At 35.1% G+C, this 21,182-nt stretch overlaps 3 protein-coding genes and 1 non-coding gene across 7 annotated transcripts; 2 read left to right on the top strand and 2 right to left on the bottom strand.

Annotated features, from left to right (window-relative positions):
- Positions 1 to 2,844: 2,844 nt before the first annotated feature.
- TRNAT-AGU lies at positions 2,845 to 2,918 on the top strand. Its single transcript has one exon. It is a non-coding gene; the product is annotated as a tRNA-Thr (tRNA).
- A 109-nt stretch (positions 2,919 to 3,027) lies between these two features.
- On the top strand, positions 3,028 to 6,963 carry LOC109012388 (mitochondrial outer membrane protein porin 2-like). Of its 3 annotated transcripts, none has more exons than XM_018993989.2 (7): positions 3,028 to 3,196; positions 3,280 to 3,347; positions 4,718 to 4,828; positions 4,907 to 4,993; positions 5,083 to 5,291; positions 5,695 to 6,024; positions 6,392 to 6,963. In XM_018993989.2, exons 1-6 carry the CDS (start codon positions 3,145 to 3,147, stop codon positions 5,999 to 6,001), a joined length of 834 nt encoding a protein of 277 aa, XP_018849534.1. In that variant the 5' UTR covers positions 3,028 to 3,144; the 3' UTR covers positions 6,002 to 6,024; positions 6,392 to 6,963. The 3 variants fall into 3 exon arrangements, with proteins under 3 accessions (XP_018849534.1, XP_018849536.1, XP_018849535.1); XM_018993991.2 differs by having other exon boundaries at positions 3,042 to 3,196; positions 6,410 to 6,963; XM_018993990.2 differs by having other exon boundaries at positions 3,042 to 3,196; positions 6,404 to 6,962.
- A 1,352-nt stretch (positions 6,964 to 8,315) lies between these two features.
- On the bottom strand, positions 8,316 to 9,667 carry LOC109012386 (F-box/kelch-repeat protein At5g43190). Its single transcript, XM_018993987.2, has one exon. It carries the CDS (start codon positions 9,586 to 9,588, stop codon positions 8,437 to 8,439), a length of 1,152 nt encoding a protein of 383 aa, XP_018849532.2. The 5' UTR covers positions 9,589 to 9,667; the 3' UTR covers positions 8,316 to 8,436.
- A 2,851-nt stretch (positions 9,668 to 12,518) lies between these two features.
- On the bottom strand, positions 12,519 to 21,182 carry LOC109012385 (WD repeat-containing protein ATCSA-1-like). 2 transcript variants are annotated; one of them, XM_018993985.2, is made up of 9 exons: positions 20,807 to 21,182; positions 16,529 to 16,789; positions 16,257 to 16,416; positions 15,227 to 15,405; positions 14,462 to 14,678; positions 13,555 to 13,709; positions 13,359 to 13,448; positions 12,878 to 12,949; positions 12,519 to 12,781 (listed from the first exon to the last, which is right to left on the bottom strand). In XM_018993985.2, the coding sequence occupies exons 1-9, from the start codon at positions 20,954 to 20,956 to the stop codon at positions 12,740 to 12,742; spliced, it is 1,326 nt and encodes a 441-aa protein (XP_018849530.1). In that variant the 5' UTR covers positions 20,957 to 21,182; the 3' UTR covers positions 12,519 to 12,739. The 2 variants fall into 2 exon arrangements, with proteins under 2 accessions (XP_018849530.1, XP_018849529.1); XM_018993984.2 differs by having other exon boundaries at positions 13,537 to 13,709; positions 20,807 to 21,158.

Below are 21,182 nucleotides of genomic sequence, written 5' to 3'. Positions count from 1 at the left end.
AAATTAGTTTTAAACCGGTGCAGTACCTATTTTTATATTTTGAAAATAGAAATGATATTTGCACTATAGAGAGTGCAAATACTGCACACTTTTTTTGTAAATATTTAATAAATATGGGACTTATTTAAAAAAATTTATTTTTTAACAATGAATTTCACTATTTTTTCAAAAAGAATACGCATGCTTATACAACATATGAGTGTATCTTATATTACTCATAATTTATTATGTCAATATATATTATAATATATATGTATATAATATTCTTTTTGTAAATACATTTTTACACATTTAGATTTGAAAAAGTTGATTTATTTTTTATATTTTGTTTAAAAGTTTAAAAAAGTTGTAATGATTAGTTTAAAAATCTTGTATTTGAGTGATGTTTAAGAAAGAAATAAGATGTGATGAGATGAGATTACAATTATTTCCAGACATTCGGTATAATACTTGTTTTAATTTACACTAAATTAATTTCAAAGTCTTTTTTTTTTCTTTTTTTGTCAACCAAATATTAGAAAATTGCTAATTTTTTTATAAAATATTTTCATATACCTTTTATCATTTTATCCTATTTAAATATTTTGCATGCTCAACCAACATTGGTTAAGAAAGACTTTCTTTCCGGCAATTGTATATAGTTAATGCAGAAACAGTGCAAAATTTAATTTTAGAACTAACCAAACCGAAAGTTGAATTGATTAACAATCATACATGCAGCAGCGTATGATGAGACTTCGAAACCGCTATCTGTTAACATTTGCAAGTACAATGACAGCCATATGGTCATGAATCTGTGGGCATTAATATATAAAACTTGGTATCCACTTTTGGAGATAATTAATATTTTAGAACATTAATAATGCTTTTATATATGCATAGAACAAATGATCAATACCTAAAATTACTGGACATTGGGACCAAAACAATAAGCTACGTACGTACGCCTCTTTTCATTATTAAAAGAAAAAAAGTTTTTTTATTTAATTTAATTTTATTTTGATGTCTACTACTCTGCTGCATGATTATAGATGAGGTAGTAATTGCATTGTCCATGGTAGGATTTTGATCTGCTGGTTGAATCTCATTTGGTTACGTAGTTTAGATAAGATGAGATTAGATATTTTATTAAAAGTTGAATAAAATATCGTTATAATATAATTTCTTAATATTATTTTTATTTTGAGATTTAAAAAAGTTTAATTTTCTTTTATATTTTGTGTAAAAGTTTAAAAAAATTATAATAATTATATGAGATGAGATGAAAAAATTTAATCTTATGTAACCAACCCAATCATGCATCTGCATTTGCATGCCCTTATAAAGCGAAGACATTTTCACGTGAAGAAAATGATTTTGCTTGGCTTCTAATTACTCCTCTCACTAAATAGAAGCGTCAACGATATAAATAATAATAGATAAATGACATTTATAATTATGAAATAAGTAAGCATCGCGTAATTTTTTTCATGTGCGTGAATATAGAATTTACATAAAAAAAAAATTAATTTTTTAATAATAAATTTTATTATTTTTCAAAACGATTATATAATATTTATATACGATTATATGTATACCATTACTAATAATAATAATAATTATAATAATAATAATAAAGTGCTCCAAAGTCAATTTTTGACTTTGTCTACATGGACGTTATAATTTAGACCTTCACGAACTTGTTTAATCCTCTCCCCCCATTTTGTGTTTGAAATTGTCTTTCGTCGAGGTTCGAATTGGCAAGACTACTGCCGTGGATTGGAGTTCAGAATCTTCTAATTCGACGAAGTCAAAACTTGAGCGGTTGAAAATTTTTCTTTTCCAATTCCCAACATACAGTTTTGGTAAGATAAAGTTTTGCTCCTACTCATTTTAAAATTTGTCACGCGCTCTCTGAGAATATCATGATGAGCACATATTTTTTAAAAGTTCAAGTTGAAAAAGTTTAATTGGTCCATTTATTAAAAAAAAACATGTATTTAACATATAATTAAGAAATACATGTTGATTTTTTAAAGGCTCGTTTGTTTTCAAAGATGAGATGAGATTAAAGTTAAAAAATTGAATAAAGTATTGTTAAAATATATTTTTTAATATTATTTTTATTTTGAGATTTGAAAAAATTGAATTGTTTATTTTATTTTATATTAGAAGTTGGAAAAATTATAATGATTAGATGAGATGAGATGAGATGTTTTTTAAAAACAAACGAAGCCTAAATGAATTAAAAGAAACTTTTTCCAACTCAATTTAGCAGTATAAATTATCCTACATATATTTATTTTTGTGTATTGTTCGTGCACGTCACTGATATGATTGACTAAATTATTTATTTTATATTTAAAAAAAAGTGATGCAGTCAATTATATAAAAAATGTGTATAAAAAATACGTAAAAATGACTGTAGATAAAATTTGTATTTAATACCGCAAAATAATATATATATCAAATGAAGCTTTAAGAGCCTTCTAAAACAGCCTATGGGAACACAAGCACCGATATTACCGAATGCTGAGGCTCATAAAAAATAGCATTCAAGCAGCACCTAATTTTATTTAACTTGAAAAAACTACACATATTAATTTAATAAAGCATGGTAGGTGGGTCATAGGGATACGTTTAAGCGGTTAGGTTGATGCTGGGAAGCTTAGCTGAGCCCTGAATCTTCAACATCCCTCAGATCTTTAATTTTCGTACGTTTAGTGATGAGTCTATATCACATCCTCATTGTCAACAATTTTCGACGAAAAAGAAAAAAGGACAACGTACCTTCTTTTATTGCCGTCTTTAAATTTCGTTCTTTTAATAATTGAAATAACTACATCAAGCAAATTTGACATCGTCGCTCTCGTAGCTCAGTTGGTTAGAGCACCCGTTTAGTAAGCGGGAGGTCTTGAGTTCGACTCTCAACGAGAGCAAGTATGTTTTTGGAATCGTCACCTATACGGCGCCCCGTTCTCATTAGCGCAGGTGATGTCGTTTTCTTCGTGTTCATAAGCGTAACAGTTATTGCCGGGTTAGAACCCAAACTTTCAAGGGTTTATGTAAACCCAGAGGCGGGCCGAGCCTACTCTCTTCTCAATCCCCCTACAAACTCTTCATTTCTTTCATCCTCGAGAGCTCTCTTATAGTCTCTCTGCACATATGGCGAAGAACGGACCGGGACTCTTCTCCGACATTGGAAAGAAAGCCAGAGGTTAATATCTCTCTCTTCCTCTCTCTGCTTTTGTTTTTTAAAATTATTCTGTTTACGTCTGTGATATTTTCTTTGATTTGCAGACTTGCTCACCAAGGACTATGATTGCGACCAGACGTTCACAATCACCACCATCACCGACACGGGTGTGGTACGATCGCTTCCTCTGTTCTTTTTTTTTTTGGTTAAATTTATTTAACGTGTTTCTTATAAGTTTCACTACTGTTTCTGATTGCTATCTGTGTTTTGGTTTCTGTTAGCCCAATTAGGTGATTAATTTTCTCGTGATTTTTGTTTTTCATTTTAATTTTTAAATTTTTCCCTTGGTTCACCGTATGGTAAGATTTCTCGAGATATTTATTAAATTGGATGTATTACCGTATTATCTATATAGGATTACCAAATATTGTTCTGCTCGATTTATCAGTCGTGTCCCCTGGGATTTTTCGCATTGGTTAAGCTTTTGATTGTTTGGTTCATACATCAGCCCTGTAATTATTGAGATTACAATGTCATTGAATGATGCGAAGGATTCAAAACGAAAATGAAAACAGAAAATAGCGAAGTGAATTTGGAAATGAATATAATTTGTAGTTCTAAGAACTTTTTTGTTGCTAAGATTTTTTTTTTATTCCTCTCACAAGCATATGCTTGTTGGCTGCTAGATTACAAATTTTGTGGATTATGTGCAGGTGCACATTTTAGAAAATCCACTTTATGCGTGGACATGCACACTGGGTTTACTAGTTCCAATATATTGTTGAAGCTCATGGTGTTGCTTATGTTAGAGAAATGGCCCGAAGGTTGTTCTTCCCCTGGTTGAACTGGGTATATATACAATATTCTCAGAAGAATAATTCATTTTCAGTAGAAATATGGTCTGTTCAGTAGAGTCTGAGTGTCTTGACTTGATAGATTGACAGCACATTTGTTCACGCATATGTTGATGGGCCGCTTGCTTTACTTTGGTTTGATCATTGTTTGGTCTATTGCAAATTCCATGTTCTTTGACATAAAAAAAAAAAAAAAAATTCCATGTTCTTTATCAACAACTATTGGGTCCAAGAAGTGAACCTGCTTGATGAAAAGAACAGATGTGGTCCACTCCATTTAACATTTTTTTATTAATTGATGTTATTCTTAAATCATTTTTGGTCAGTTCTGTTTGTGGATTCACTGACTGTGATTTATGAATCACGTTTATTGAATGTGCTGAAGCATCTCATATTTGGATAAAATATTCTAGTGAATGCCGATATATCTGAATCTCTTTTTGGCTGAGGTTTGCCTTGTCAATGAGTAGTTAGCATTGTCTTCCCTGGAGCCTGAGGTAAGCCAGACTGGTCTTTCTTGGCAAGGCAGCCTCAGTGTTCAGCTGTATTTTCTATTAGCTTATATTACATTAACTACTAACCAAAAGGAATATATTACACTAACTAGAGTTATATCATGAACATTTTATATTCTTATAGCACCTTTTGCATGATATCGAGAGTGATTATCTTATTTCTCTATCTTCAGGCCCTTAGTTCCACGGTGGCAAAGAAGGGAGGTCTCTCTTCTGGTCATGTGGCAGCACAGTACAAACACAAGAATGCTGTACTTGATGTCAAAGTTGATACAGAATCAAATGTAGTTTCTTTCCTTTTCTCTTTTCTATTTTTGAATTGCAATTTTGTTGTTTCTACTAATAGCCTCTTTCTTTTGCAGGTCTTGACAACCTTCACTCTCACAGACATCCCACCATCCACAAAAACCATTGCTTCATTCAAACTACCTGATTACAAGTCTGGCAAGGTATTAATTTCAGTGGAACATGGGCCTGGACACTGGGTGTTACCCACAATCATTTTACTGTTTATAGATGTACGTTGTTTTCGTTGCAGTTGGAGGCTCAGTATTGCCATGAACATGCAACTTTCACTACAGCTGTTGGTCTGAACCAGTCCCCTGCATTTGATATTTCGGCCACCATCGGTACTCCCAGCATTTCCTTTGGAGCAGAAGCTAGTTACGCTTCAGCTTCTAGAAACTTTGCAAAGTATAATGCTGGTGTAAGCCTGACAAAACCAGATTCCAGTGCTTCAGTGATTTTGTAAGTTGACTCTGTTAAAGAGCCGGATTAAATGCTTGAGTCATTTTGTAAGTCCCTTTCTTTTGAGTTAACAGAAGCTTTACCGGAATCAGTTCATCCTTGGATATATTTTTAGGGTTCCTTTAGCCCAAACGTGGGTCTTCTCTACTGTTTCTTAATTGAATATATTCAGATTTTTAAAATGTGTTTCAAATATGGTGTATCCTGTTTTGTACTTCTTGTGTACATGAGTTGTGCCCCTTTGTGCCTTCAATAAAATTTTGCATTACTTATTAAAAAAATGTGTTCTAAATATAGTGACACCCAACAGCCTATCTATGCTAGTATTTTCTGTGTAAAATGAAATAGAGCACAAAATAGAAACAAGGCAGGTTCTAAGGTTATTGCTCCTTTCTTTTGGTAGGGCTGACAAAGGAGACTCACTAAGAGTGTCGTACTTGCACCATCTAAGCCGGCTGAATGGTGGGGCTGTAGCGGGAGAGATTAGTAGAAGGTTCTCCACAAATGAGAACACTTTGACAGTTGGATGTTCATATGTGGTAGATCCTCACACAGTTGTGAAGGCAAAACTCAACAACCATGGGAATCTTGGGGCTCTTTTACGGCACGAGCTTGTTCCCAAGTCCTTCCTGACAGTATCTGGAGCCGTTGACACCAAGAACTTGGAGAAGCATCCCAAGTTTGGGTTGGCACTCTCTCTCAAGCCTTGAACAGATATTAATTTGAGATAAGGGTAATGGCAATGCGATTTGATTAAAATTTCACACAGCTTAGTGATATGTTTCAGAGTGAGAATGTTCAATTGCTACTTTCATAGAATATTTTTGTTTTTTTATTCATATAATTCTTGATGGATTAATTTGATGCTTCAGACTCACCCCTTTTCCAAGCACTGTATTATTCTCACACACTCTGTCTCCTTCCTTTCTCATGGAAAGTATGATTAGCATTTTGCATTTGAAAGAGTTTCTTGTTCCACTTAATGAGGAAGAACATGTGATTCTTTGAATCTTTCGCTACTGTCAAATTGCTGATGCATTTGAACGGTGGTTTGGATTCTACCAATTGTCTTTGTAATTATTTTGTTTAATTTCTTTTAGGTTTTCATGCAGCATCAGATTCATCAATTGGAATGTCTATGGCACATTCTGGGTCTGCCACCTTTACACTCTGCAGTATATGTCAAGGCCTGCTTGGAAAGCGACTGCAATTGTTTGAACTTTGGACTTCGGTGAGAGTAGTTATCAGCTATCGATACCAATCTCCTAGAGACATTGTTGGGACTTCAGATTCAGTTCTGTGATTTGCAGTCTACCAACAGGGGATGCCCATAGGGCACAACCCTGGAGTGGCTAATAGATTCGTGTTAAATCTAGAATGACAAAAAAATGTGTTGCTTATGCTTTTAAGCCTGACATGCAAAAAATGGAAATAGGCCAAATTTCTTTTGGGCAGGTATTCTCCGCCATGTACAAGACTCTTTTTTGGGGTGTCAAGATCCTGACATGAAAAAAGAAAAAAATCTCGTTAAAAGGATGGACACCAAGTTCCCCAGTTGTGCGTGCACCAGGGTCTTGTTGCCAGCCGATTTGATCCTAGGAAGTATCTGGTTGTTCTTATCTTAGGGAAATTATGTTTGTCACCCTTAATTTAGTAATGTTTTTTTTTTCATAAACTATAACAAGTAGTGATCGACACCTTGAATTATCAACGTCTAACAATTTGCTATTAGTTAAGGTTTTTTTTTTTTTTTTAAATCATTAAGATCGACGATAAATAGGACACATGACAACCTCAAATCTTAACTAATGGTGCAATTTGAAATTGTTAAACTTCAGTAGTTTAAGGTGTGAATTGTTAGTATTTATTTTTCCTTCTGAATTATGTAACATTCTATTTATGGGTATTTCTAGATTTCCGTCCACTCTCTTGTTCGTTATGTAAATAAGCCTCCGATGGGCAGAGAAGATCCAGAAGATCCAGAAAAGTCTTGTGACTATAATAATCCAGATAATGACACTTGGAATTTTCAAGCTCTATGGCGGAAAAGAGGCCTTTGGTAGGTACGGATGGCGTCTTTTACGGGGCATACTAGAAATATTTTCTATCTAATAGGCTCTGATGTTGCCTGTTGGGTCCAATTTCAGGACTGCGTGAGTTGTGAATGCTAGCCAACAACTCCTCTCCTTTTGCCGAGAAACTTGAATAACACAAGTATATCATGTCATGCAAAGGTTTTTATGGTAATCCTGGTCCGCTTGATGTCGTATATATACTAGATGTGTAACACGTGTTACTGCTCAAGGATGAACCTTCGTGTAGAAACCAAATTGCAAATTATACGGCTAATTAATAGCTTTAAGTCTCGTTTGAATACTTGGAATATCTTGCAATTGCTCTGTGATAGCAGAGTCGCAAATGGCAGCCTCAGATGATGACGAACGGCAAGGGAGATGAACTGAGTTGTGTGAAAATGACTCACTGGAAACTGTTGTGTGAAAGTGAGGGGAGAAGAAGGGGGTCTTGCATTTTGGACCCCCTTCCTTCACGAAACAACGTCGACACCATTTACTTACCTAATCAAGACAAAATGTCACCCTGTCCTGCGAAACGACGTTGTTCCTCTTGAAGTGGAACTACGTCTAACTCCAAACCCGCATGGGCTCTAACTCCGACTCTGAATTCTTAACTACTAACTTCAACTCCAAGCCTCATTGGAACTCGGAGAGTTCGGAGCTTGAAAATTTTGCCCTCCCCTAATAGTCAGATCCTTATTCAGCTAACGAAATACATGAAAAATATATAAAATAAATGCTAGTTAATATGTTTCCGAAATAAGGCAAGACTACCTATTCAAAACAATTATTCTCTGGCCATAGTTACCAAATATGCTCTTTCCTTAATAAATTTTCGTAACATATTGATATACTAGGAAATTTAAAAAAATATTAATAAAATAAGTCTGATATGTAAAATTGTAAATGCATTAACACTACTTATGTGGATTGCATTGTAGGCGGTAGATGCATAGAAAAAACATATCTCCATCGACAAATCAATATATATTAAGTTCTATTTACACAGACAAAAAACGAGAGATAGAATAGCAATAGTAGAAACCAGAAATTAATAGCCAGAAATGACTTCAAACTGGAGCATACAACTTAGGAACAAAGGAAAACCACTTGAAGCCAGAGCTCCATTTATCAGGCACATAAGGGCATTTGGGCAGCCAATGCCAAGTCTTCTTTGACACCTTGTAATACAGAATCTCCGGCCATGTATGGCAGCAAACGCAGATCATTCCCCGATGCCAAAAGCAGTAAACATGCTCGTAATTGTGGTAGCAAACAGACACGAATTTCCTACAAATCATCTCGGGCAAGCTTTCCACCTCTACCCAATCCCTTGCTCCATTTAATTCCCACAACTTCATGCTCCTCGAAATCCCATCTCTCCCAATTCCACCAATCATATACAGTGTCCCTTCTTCATCGTTCAACAACCGGCCAAACGTGAGATCGCCCGGCAATTCGGTATCCGACCTCTTCCATTTCCCAGTCTCCAAATCAAAGGTCACGAGAGAAAATGGCTCTGGGGTCAGAAAGTACAAACACCCATTAAAGTAAACGCCCTCCCGCTGATAATTGTTGCTCAGAATCTGATCGAAACCGCGGAATTGCTTCCAGGAGAGAACGCTCGAATCATAAACAAAAGCGGAAGTGGAAGTGGATCCGGTAGAGAGCATGAAAAGCTTGTACCCAAAAGGGGTAGAAACCAGCGTGAACAGCTCATAAGCAAAAGGGTAGGACGGGAACTCGATGAGTCTTGAGGTTCTGGCCAAGAGGTTGCACACAAGAAAAGAGGATGACCTGGGGAGAGAGAAGCAAAATAGTCCATTGGAGATGGAGAGGAGAGAAAAAGCGGGTGATTTGCAGGGTAGAAAGTCAGAGAGGGAGAGAGCCGAGTCGCGCCAGGTGCCAAGGGCAGAGTCATACAAAGGGAAGCGATTGTTACACTGAGGGTGATGGAGCAAGACAAAAGATGAGAAAGGCGAAGGCGACGAAGAAGAAGAAGGGGAGTGCTTGGATATGAATGTGAGAGAGAATACCAGGGACTTGAAATGCTTACAGGTGGATCTCAGATTCCATAAGGTTTTGAGAGGAAGAAAAGAGAGGATTTGCTCGAGGAGCTCCTTTGGCAGCCGGCTCCAGATATCGGGATCCATGGCCGGCGAAGTGTTGGTGATGGGGTGGTCATTGGTACCGGGGCCGGCCACAAGTGCTGGGTTCTTCATCCGAAAGATGGGGGGGGCGAGAAGCTAATCCCAATGGGAAGGGCAAGGCAATTATATTATCATATAAAGGGGCAGATGAAATCATGGAATGGCCTGCACTGCAGGAATACTTGTATAAAGTGCAAACTATAGACTTTTTTTGTTTGCTTGTAAGCAAGTGGGAAATGTTTGACTTGTAAAGCATCGCAGCCGTCGCGGTCGTTCTCATATAGTTTCATTTAATTCAGTTTGAGGTAGACTACTTTGAGAACCAATTTGTACGGCACTTACTTTTACGAAATTTGTATTTTTGAGACTTTTATTCTTGTGGTAAATTCGATCTTTTTCGATTTGGTTGATTTATAAAGTAATCCTAGGTATATAGCCTTTTGTATAAAAGGTGGGTTATTAAAAAAATATAATTTTTTTTATATATTTTTTAAATGAGGTCTATTTTTTTTTATAAATATTTATGTAAAATTTATCTATTTAATATTTATAAAAATCATTTCTCTGTAACTTTATTATATAAATTGACTGAGACTTAAGTAATATTATAAACGACACTCTCATTCTATTATATAAAATCTAATAATTTTGTTACTCTTAGATTATTTTTTTAAATACAAAATTTAAAAAATGATAGGCAATATCACCTTATCATAGTGAAAATGAAGGTGGTATGAAAGTATAACTTGTAGAATTTTCCAAATTGATTATTAATAATATAATTCGTATAAATTTGAATATCTCCATCTTAATTATTTTATAATTAAAATTATTTTTAACATGATACATATTATTTGAATCATTATATAAATGCATACAGAAAACCTCCATAGTTTTTTTTAACATCCTTGACAATGAATATTGAGATGCATAATATACTTCATTCTTTACCAACAAGTATGAGGTGGTTTTTCTTTAAACCAAAAAATATATGACACTTAGTGCCATATTATATTAAAAATTTCAAAATATGAAACCTTTAAATTCAAAAAATAATTCATGATCAAAATGTTGGATAAACACACATTATATAGCCTATAATATTTATGGTCTGTATCAATTAAGGGCTAGTTTGGATAGTAGAATATTCACTATTATTTTATTATTCTATTATTATTTTTTCATTACTATTAATAAAATATTTAAAATCACTTCATTGTACAAACACAACCTAAATATTGTAGGAACAAACTGTTAGCTGCTATATTGATCTTGAAGTGCTTTGTTATAGGGATCCATGTCCAACTATCATTCACCTAAACTTTTACTATTAATCATTTAGGTTCTATTTAGATACAGAAATAATTTCATATCATATCATTATTATAACTTTATCAAATACTCCATATAAAATATAATAAACAATCTAATTTTTTTAAATCTTAAAAAATAATAATAATATTTTAATAATATTTTATTCAATTTTTATCTAAAACTATATCGTCTTATCTCATTATCCAAATAGGGCCTTAAAGACATTTAAACCTCAGTCAATAAGGTGTATTCAATTAACAGATATTCCAATCTAACATATATTGGTCATTTAGAAGAAAAGTAAAGGATTATCGAATTAAGATTCAAGGGATTGAAATTAAAAAAAAAAAAAAAAAGAAGTGTTATAGGTATAAAAAGATCTTAAATCTATAAACTGACATGATTTTATATGATATGTTATATCTATTTTATAATAAAATAACTTTATAATCTAACGTGTCACATCAAATTATGTTAATTTATAAATTTATTTTTGTGAAATTACTTCGTGACTAAAGCAGTTTTAAAAACAATCTCCATGTGCTTGAAAGTTTATAAAGAAGTGAATAAGAAAGGAAAAGGAAATTATACCCTTATATCTCTTTCCTTTTTATTTATATACAATTTTCTGTTAAATTAGGGGAAGGCAGTGAAACGTTTTGTTCCATTTCCGTATAAACAATCTTTTCTTTCGGTTGATCAACCAAGAACATTCCTCTCCGTTCAAAGTCGATCTGTTAAGCAACTTTGACCCTGCGAAAGGTCGGTCGATAAACCGTAAAAGTGGCCAGTGGGTGTGAACTTAAAGAATTTTTTTTTTTGAAATAGACCTTAAAGAAAATTAAAGCAATAGGTTAATCCAATATTTGAGCTACCGTCCACTGAAATCATCCCCCGAATAAGAAAAATGTTCCAGAAATGCAATTCATTTTTGGGGCTGGAGGACTACTTTAGCATAAAATAATACTTTTATGCCTCTTTAATTTGTTCATTTATTTTGACCGTTCATGTATTTAATTTTTTTTTATTATTTAAAGAAGCGACTATTAGTATATTTATATATTTAAAAAAAAAATTAATATATTTAAAAAATATTTGAAAAAAAAGATATAATCTATATTAGGTGGCACAAAAAGTGAACACTTGTAGACGGCAAAATAGCACCATTTTTAGAAAATTTACTTACAAATATTAATAATTCAAAAACACTACGGACCTGGATATGGGTCCAGCTCTTAATTATTATTAAATGACCTTTAAAGTCAGTCAATCCTAGGCAAGACTTTGCAGCATGGTTCCCGTTCTGTTGAATGAAGTATCACTACCAAAATAAGAAAAATGAGTTAATTTCAAAGACACTTCCTACTATTGATATAGCAATATTTAATTAATATATAGGAGTTGAGTTTTAAAGTATTATTGTAAGCTTAATCTTATCACTGTCATATCAAACGATGCGAAGGGGTTCACCCATCACATTCACTTTTAAGTAGGATTTCCCAAAAATAGAGCATTGCATGACAACCGACCTTGTTGACAGTATCTATATTTGGACGGTGCTACTCCCACCGCCGGGAGCTAGTGTTTTCTGTATTATTTTTTTTAACTTTATTTTTAATTTTTTAACACTTTTAAATATTTTTTAAAAAATAAAAATAAAAATCAATGTTTAAATCAACACAAGATCAGCATAGAAAATCCATGATACAACCGTGGCAAGTCATATTTACAAACCAAATATCCATGACCACAAAAGTAAATGATAATTCAATTTAACAAGGAATTATAAGGTTGAGCAATATATACATAATACATGCAACAAACAATAGCTTAGGGACTTAAGAGGTCATGCTATATTGCTATGTATTAGACAGAGAATCAAAGAACCAGAACGCAACAGCTGCAAATATCAATCGCTCCAGTTATCCTGATCTTGAGCTTGTTCTTCATCCTGCAAGTCCATCTAATCCACATGAGATACTGACTACAGAATAAACTCAATAGAAGCGAATGTATGAATTCAAAGGGGTATATAATATATATATACCAATTCATCCGCAATCAAACTGGATGGGGACCACACAAGAATTTGCCTATCGTTTCCACCTGTGTATAATTCCTGCATCATTGAATAAATTAGCCAAATAATTCATGCAGATAATATAGGGCAATTAAAAATCAACGAAATGTAGTTTGATGGTTCAGTTTCTACTTTCTACAAATCTAGACTATCTAGGTGCATAAGATTCTTTTCTTTTCTTTTTTTCTCTTGGAATTTTCTCTCCATACAAGCTGGAAATTTGTCCTCAAAATTGTACACAATTGCATTTATTTCCTGAAGCACAAATTTTAACCACTCTTCATCCTCTTGCCTTTTCACACTACCATAAATCGGATACCATAAAAGCACGAAAGAGGTTTCAAAACTCAATTTGGATGAAATCACCGACTCAATAAATGGCAGGTACACTGCCTATTCTAGCTTGCAAGGTACTGACTGATATGTAAGAAGAGAATCAGCATTGCACCTGCTCCTGAGAACTAAACCAGCAACAGTTCACATATTCGTAGTGTCCTCGAAATGTCAGGGATGTCTTACCTGACCATACATCAAATGCCTGAAAAGCCCATAAGTTGACATAAGGTTTGCATAAAACTACCCTACATATATCTTCCATTCAAATATAGGTTAAACAGATTAAAAACCATAGATAACGAGATTGCCTTCACAGCTGACATGCATGGAACAAAAACAAAGGCTGAATCCTGAGTTGTCGCCAACTGTATTGGCTTGCTGGTTTGCAGTCGGACAGTTTCAAAGTTCACAAGTGTATTGCAGCCAGATTCAACGTCCCACAGCCTTAATCTTGAATCAGAACCTACAATCCCAAAGCAGAGAGAGGGAGAGAGAGAGATTGATTATACTTTGGTTTCGGCATGATTGGTTCGATTTTGTATGGAAACTAACTACAGATTAAGGGAAACTATTCAGAGTGAAGAAGTATAACAGCTGCTGTGAATTCTGATTAGCACAAGATCCATTTTCACTATTGATTTTAAAGAAGATGCCCACAAATATTGCATAAAGATTCCCTAAAAGCACATTCTTTATATACCAACTCAACAAAATAGAGTATTCTTTAAAATTAATAATTGAACAAATTTATTTTATTCTTTTGAAGACAGAATCAACATGTTGTATTTATTACACATGCGTGTGTGTGTTGCTCAATATAAGCTGAGGAGGGAGTGAATTTTGGTGTCCATAATTATGATATCGCAGACCCTTTAAGAACAACCTACCAACAGGCAAATCAAGTGGAGACTAACCAAAAAAACTGATTATCCATAAAATAGATAAACAGATCGATAGCAAATTGGACCTCTCAGAGGCAACATCACATACAGAGCATCCCTGCAACAAGCATGGTCTCAGAGCATCAGTTGCATGCTTTTTGCATGTATGTGAGTGATAGATTCATAGATGCAATTGTTTATACATGCACGCATGCAGCTCAGACCATGCCTTTAATCAACTGCCAAAAACCATCCTAGACAACTTGTGAAAACTCTAGATTACGCATATTTAAAGCATGACTACTTGATAACAAGGTTATTTAAAAAAACCAACCTGCACTTAGAAGATACATGCCATCTTCAGTTAACTTTAACCCGGTAACGGCACCGTAATGAGCAGTGGCACGATCCTGACTAGATAACAGCCCAGGATGTAATCTCTGTCTCACAGATCCCTTAGTTGGCATTCTAGCAGTGGGTGACTGTTTTGTACCATTCCCACCAGCAAGCTTCCTTTGTTGTGCCCGTGATAGGGACTTCGATGTTGAAGCCTGAGTATAAATAAAAATAAAAACTGCTTGACACTTGTAAGACGAGAATAAACAAACAGGCCAGAATCAACAAACAGTACACTTGATCCAGTCATGAAGAATAAATATAAAGATGTAAACCAAATAAAACAAAGATGTAAACCAAATAAAACAAAGAAACAGCAGCCATAAAATGAATAGAATACTGAGTTGCTAAGCTGTACTAGCACATTAAAGTTAACCGTATATAGGCCTACATAGATATCTGTTCACTCTCTATGAGACTGGAGTTCATATAAGAAAGATGCACGATTAGCTCATCAGGTCATAGATTACTCTCTTGTATTGATCCCAAAAGGGGCATAAGATGGTACATCATAAAATTCGACAAAGAGGAAAAATGACATAAAAAGGATATTAAATAAACTTTAGGAGACAATTAAAAGAACAGATATGATCATATTTAAATGACATTTTAAAGTGGACAAGCGTTTTCAAACTTAAAAAAAAAAAAAAAAAAGTCATAAAGCAACGATTGCTTTTTGGAAGGAAAAAGACAATGAGAAAACCTTATTAGCGGCAGAGCGTTCAGGAATAGGTGGGCGTCTCCCAAGCTGAGAATGGGACTGATCTAAAACCAGAAAACATCCAGCACGCCTGATGTCCCAAAAACGTATTGCACCATCACATCCTCCCGTAACCAAAACCCACTCACTAGAAGTTGACCATTCCACCGATATCACACCGTCTACCATAAAAAATCTATATCATACTTAAATGCAAGGAAGCTTTCTTCTATGTTATAAATGGAAGCGGAGGACAGAATAAAACAATTGAGACAGATTACACATCAATGTATTTCCTTAACAATGAATATTATATAATAGATTGGCTGAAAGTATAAAACATACATAGACTAAGAGAATTAGAATGCAAACAAGGGTGGACACAAGGTATAGGAGTCCAAGCAAGAGCAAAAATACCATCAAAATGGCAATGAGCAGCAGAGCAAGAAGACTTGCACTAGAAACATTTTTTTTATAAGTAAGAAAATTTATTGATCCTCATAATTAGGCATAGCCTAAGTACACAGGTGGTATATGAGAGAGAGAGAGAGAGAGAGAAATACCTAATTACAGCCTACAAACAAAGAAAGAAGCATGCAAGTCATTAAAATTAACCGCCTCTAATACAAGGAGGATGTTATGAAGGATGTAGTTAGGTATGAAGGTTGCACTAGAAACATTTTTTTATGACGGGGAACCCCCTCAGGGCAGAGCCCTTAGGACTCACTCTACACTAGAAACATAACACTAGTGTTATAAACATTCAGATTCACGTCCTGACCTCAGGAGTGGATGTGATCCATAAGCTTAGTTTATTGGACCTGTAAATACTCCTCCACATGTGAGATTCTCTAGACATCTAGCATCCTATATGCCATTTAAGTCCTATTCTATTTCTACCAACCAACTAAAGGTCGTTCTGAGAGGATGTCAAACCAACATCATCTGAAGCAACAAGAATTTGCCAAACAAGGACCTCACAACCATAAATATTAACGAAAAGAGGTTAAAGATGATTGAACCAACAGCATACCCCGGTGACCAGACAGTGTGTGAGCAAATGCCCCCGACGCAATATCACAAAGGCGAACTTGAACATCTTCTGTCCCGGCAGCAATTAGCATGTGGGACGTTGCCACTGAGGACATGGCAGTCCTATAAACCTTCCCAGGCATTTTGAAGTTCATCACCACCTATAAAAGAAATTACATATAAACATAATATATATCTCAAAACAGAATTCTTGAACAGAGCATGTGAGCAAGACCACGTAGCAAGTCAAGAAAATTAAAAAAGAACACCCACCTGTGTGCTATTTGTATCCCAAACATTTATGTGATGATCATATGAGCCTGTGACGAATAGCCCTGTGTCAACAGGATACCATATGGCAGACGATATGGCATATTTATGCCCACGTTCATGTTGTTTGTTGGTAACAAATATGCATTTGTGCTTTGCTATGAGACCACCACCCTCAAAATCTGTGGCACGTTGAACATCATGAACAGCTGCTGAAGCATCCGATGCACCAGAGAGCAAATATCGTCCCTCTGTCAAATCAACCTGAATTCATCATAAAAAAAGGTGGGCCACTGAGGCTCCTTAAGAACCAGGCTTTTTCCCCCCCAATAGAATTCAATATATGTTTTTTCTTTCTTTTTTTATTTTTTTTTTATTTTTTGAAAGTAGTGCTGTATACAGTTGGCAAACCAAAACAGAGATGTGTAACTATCTGGAATAAACAGCATCAATAGCAGGTATATGGACATTTTGATTCTTAAATTTGGGTGAAGAATCCAAGTAGCTTGAACCACACCATGAATTGATGTTGGAGTATTCATAATGCAGGCCTGATATGGTTTTAGTTTTTTTTTTTTAATGGGTAATCTAGAAATTTTATTCATAGAAGTAGGCTAAGCCCAAGAATACACTATACAGGGTGTATACATGAGAAAAAATCTAATTAGAGTTTACAATAAAAAAAGAAGAAGATCATAGACATTTAGCCCATTACAAACAATAGCGCCCATAAGAACAAAGTTTTAAAAAAGAAAGCTTTAAGCTCATCCATTGTTCTCTCACAATCTTTGAAGCCTCTATCATTTCTCTCCTGCCAAATGCACCAACACATGCATATAGGAACCATTTTCCAGATCGCTGCCACTTGTGAGTTGCCTCGAAGGCCTCTCCAACTTGCAAGGAAATCATGACCCATAACAATCCAGTTCTCGCGAAAAAATCATCCCACGTGGTTCTGGCCACCTCGCAGTGTAAAAAAATCTACTGATTCACCATTATTCTTACACATACAACACCAGTCCAACACCATTACCCATGTTTCTTTAAGTTATCTATAGTGAGGATCTTGTCCAGAGATGATGTCCATACGAAAAAAAGCTGAATTTGAAGGAGCTTTTGTCTGCCATATGCTCTTCCAAGGGAACATAGTCATTCCAGGGTTTGTTAGAACTTGGTAAAACGATCTGACAGTGAATTTACACTCATCTTATATGTGGTACCTTCTGTCATGCTTACAGAATACAATGCCTCGTAGAACTCTGTGATAGTCTCCATCACCTAGTCATGGGCTGCCCTAATGAATTCTACATCCCATTGAGGAGAGCCACTAGAAAAGACCAAGAGATCGGCTATCGCTACATTTTCTCGTGTGATCGCAAAAATGGCAGGGAAGGTGTCTTGTAAGCTACATTCACTCCACCATTTGTCATACCAAAATCTGACACGAGAGCCGTCACTCACCACAATATGTTCATGTCTTCGGAAGAACTAATGTATTTCCACAACCCCACCCCATATGTGCCACGTACCTCATTCGAGCACCATTCTCCCCAAGTCTCCCCAAACTGTGAATCTATAACGGACTTCCATAGAACCCCCATTTCGTTTTGGTAACTTCACAACCATTTACCCAACAAGGCTTAGTTGAATTTCGTTAAGTTACGAATCCCCAAGCCACCCCCAGAAATTGGGGTACATACAAGTGACCAATTAACCAAATGAAATTTGAACTCTTCCCCCAATCCGCCCCATAAGAAGTCTCATTGTAGCTTTTCTATACGGTTGGAAACCTTTATGGGGAGCGGGAGCAAGGACATAAAATAGGTGGGTAAATTAGAAAGAGTGCTTTTAATCAGAGTAAGTATGCCACCTTTAGACAAATACAACTTCTTCCAAGAAGCCAATATGCACTTTATCTTTTCAACCACGCTGTTCCAAAAAATGTTTTGAATACCGTATCGGAAGCCGTACCGGTCAAGGCACTGGAAAGAAATATTTCAGTACCGATACCGTTTCGGGATAGTTGATATATGAATAAATTATATATATAAATATATATAAATTATATTCCAAAATAATAGTTTATATACTAATAAATTATATATAAATACATATATATAAATTATAAATAATCTAATCTGAATTAAAAATAACAAAATAAGCTTGTAGTTTGAAAAAAAAAATTAAAGGCTGAAATATAGGCCAGTACCGGCCGAAATTGAGGCCGGTATTTGAGCTGGTACGAAACGTATGGAGTACCTATACCGGCGGCCGATACGGTACGAAATTGAAAACCATGGTTCCAAATCCTCTCTGATTTAAAGGGAGCACCCAATGATAAGCCAAGATATTTCAGGGGTAAAGATGAGACCTTACATCCCAATATATAGGCTAAATTCTCCGTGTTAGGAACATCCCCCACTGGCACCAAAACAGACTTTGAGAGATTAATGCCTCGTTTGTTTTTAGAAAACATCTCATCTAATCTAATCGTTGCAACTTTTCCAACTTTCAATACAAAATAAAATAAACAATTCAACTTTTTCAAATCCCAAAACAAAAATAATATTAAAAAATATATTCTAACAATACTTTATTCAACCTTTTAACTTTAATCTCAACTCATCTCATCTCATCTTCGAAAACAAACAAACCCTAATTCTCAAACCCAAGACAGCTTCAAAGCTAAGAAGTAGAGCCCTCAAAGATTGGATATGCCCGATATTTGCTCCACAGAAGATGAGAGTGTCGTTAGCAAAAAGAAAGAAAGCAAGAAATATCCATGGAACCATAATCTCCATTCCATACCTGAAAACCATAGAGAAAGCCGTCTTCCACGAGACCCACGATCATCTTACTAAGAGCTTCCAAGACGAATAAAAATAGTAAAGAGCAGGCGGGTCTCCTTGTCTCAAACCATGGGAGGAGTCAAAGAAACCCACCGGAGAACCATTCACCAAGATAGAAAATCGAACCATAGAGATGCAAAATTCTACCCATTTCTGTCATTTCTCCCCAAAACCACAATTTGCAAGTAAATAAAGTAAGAACTTCCAGTTGACGTGATCATAGGCTTTAGCCTTTCTCCATGTCTAATTTGCAAAGTAACCTCGGTTCTAGATATTTAAGTTGTCCATCTAAAACTTCATTGGCAATTAAAACTGAATCTAGGATTTGTCTACCTTTAACAAAAGCGTTTTGCGGCTTTGAAATTACCTTTTTCATCACCGTACTCAATTGATTCGCGAACACTTTGGAGAGGATCTTGTAAACCCCATTAACAAGGCTAATGGGGCGGTGGTCTCTCACATCCACATACCCCATCTATCTTCCAATGATTTATTTTGTTAGCTTTCGTTTTATTTTGTTCGATCTATTTAAAATGGTAGTTGTTAGGCACATGACTTACTTAAATGAAAGTAATAATATCTTCCAAAGATAAGGGGGATTTTTTTAGTCTCAAATTTATCTTAAAAAAACAGCCATCGTTTAAGCACAAAATAAAATAAGGGTGACGTGTTTGTGTATAAACAAACATATAATTATTTCTTCCATCTTTTAATCTATGTGCTGTTTTTCTTTTTTATGCTGCAACTTTGCTTGTCGAATTGGCTTTCAATAAGTTAAGTGTCAATATTTAAAGAGTTTGAAACAATTAAGATTGACGGAAAGAGGGGAGAAAGAAAGAGAGAGAGAGATATTTCTTGGAACAATTCTGAGTCCGTGCAATTGACAATGGGATGAAATAGTTTGGATAAACATCATCATCGGAACTACATGCTATAAACTCGTCCTCATCAAATAAAATGACATGCCACCCAGTTGAATGCACATGACACTAGCTGATACTTAGTATAACTCTCTAATTTTTACTTAAACCCAGAGATAGTGCTATGACTCGAAGAGATCACCATTAACTAAACAAGCCTTATCTTTTTGTTGGGGTGGTGGGAAATTGTTACCAGGTAAGATGCCACAACCTTGCACCTCATTTTGTTTAATCTTGCAAATAGAAAAACGAGCGAGGTAATCACTAATGTATTGGAGATGAACAACCAAGAAAAGGATCCAATTGTTAGCGTAGATAGCTGTCAAAAAAAAATTTGTCATAAACGAACACCAATGACCACGAGTTATCCTCAGTGCCTTTATACTGAAAATGGAGAGTTTGTAAGAGGATTACTCCGTAGTTAAAAGAAGAAAAAAGATTAATTTTTATCCTCTGCAAACGGCATAATCGAACACAAAATCTTGAATTCAAAAAGAACAATAAGGGAGTACCTGAAGGGAGTTGATAGAGCCTCTGTGAGGGGAGACGATATCTTTGTGATTGGAGAGTTGGAGAGTGCGGACTCGATTGGACTTAATGCGATTTGCGAACAATCTTGGGCGTAGTTTGCCCGCTTCTCTGTCTCCGATCTCCTTCCACATCTTCCGAGCATCTTTTGCTTCTTTCACCTCACACTCACACACAAGCACACCCTCTCTCTCCCTTTCTCCCTCAAAGCGTTTCTTCTCCGAATCTAACTCTTATATTCGCCTAAACTCAAAGTAGCCGGCGCCTGCTACTACCTGAATCCTCGAGATTTCGTTAAAGAATAAAGAATGTAATAAGAGAATACCCGATTGAGAATCAGATCATGTAGCGTTCTTTGCT

This window comes from Juglans regia, chromosome 11 (genome assembly GCF_001411555.2).
Source record: "Juglans regia cultivar Chandler chromosome 11, Walnut 2.0, whole genome shotgun sequence".
NCBI lineage: Eukaryota > Viridiplantae > Streptophyta > Magnoliopsida > Fagales > Juglandaceae > Juglans > Juglans regia.
The sequence above is the reverse complement of the archived record's forward strand: the minus strand, read 5'-3'. Positions and strand labels throughout refer to the sequence as shown.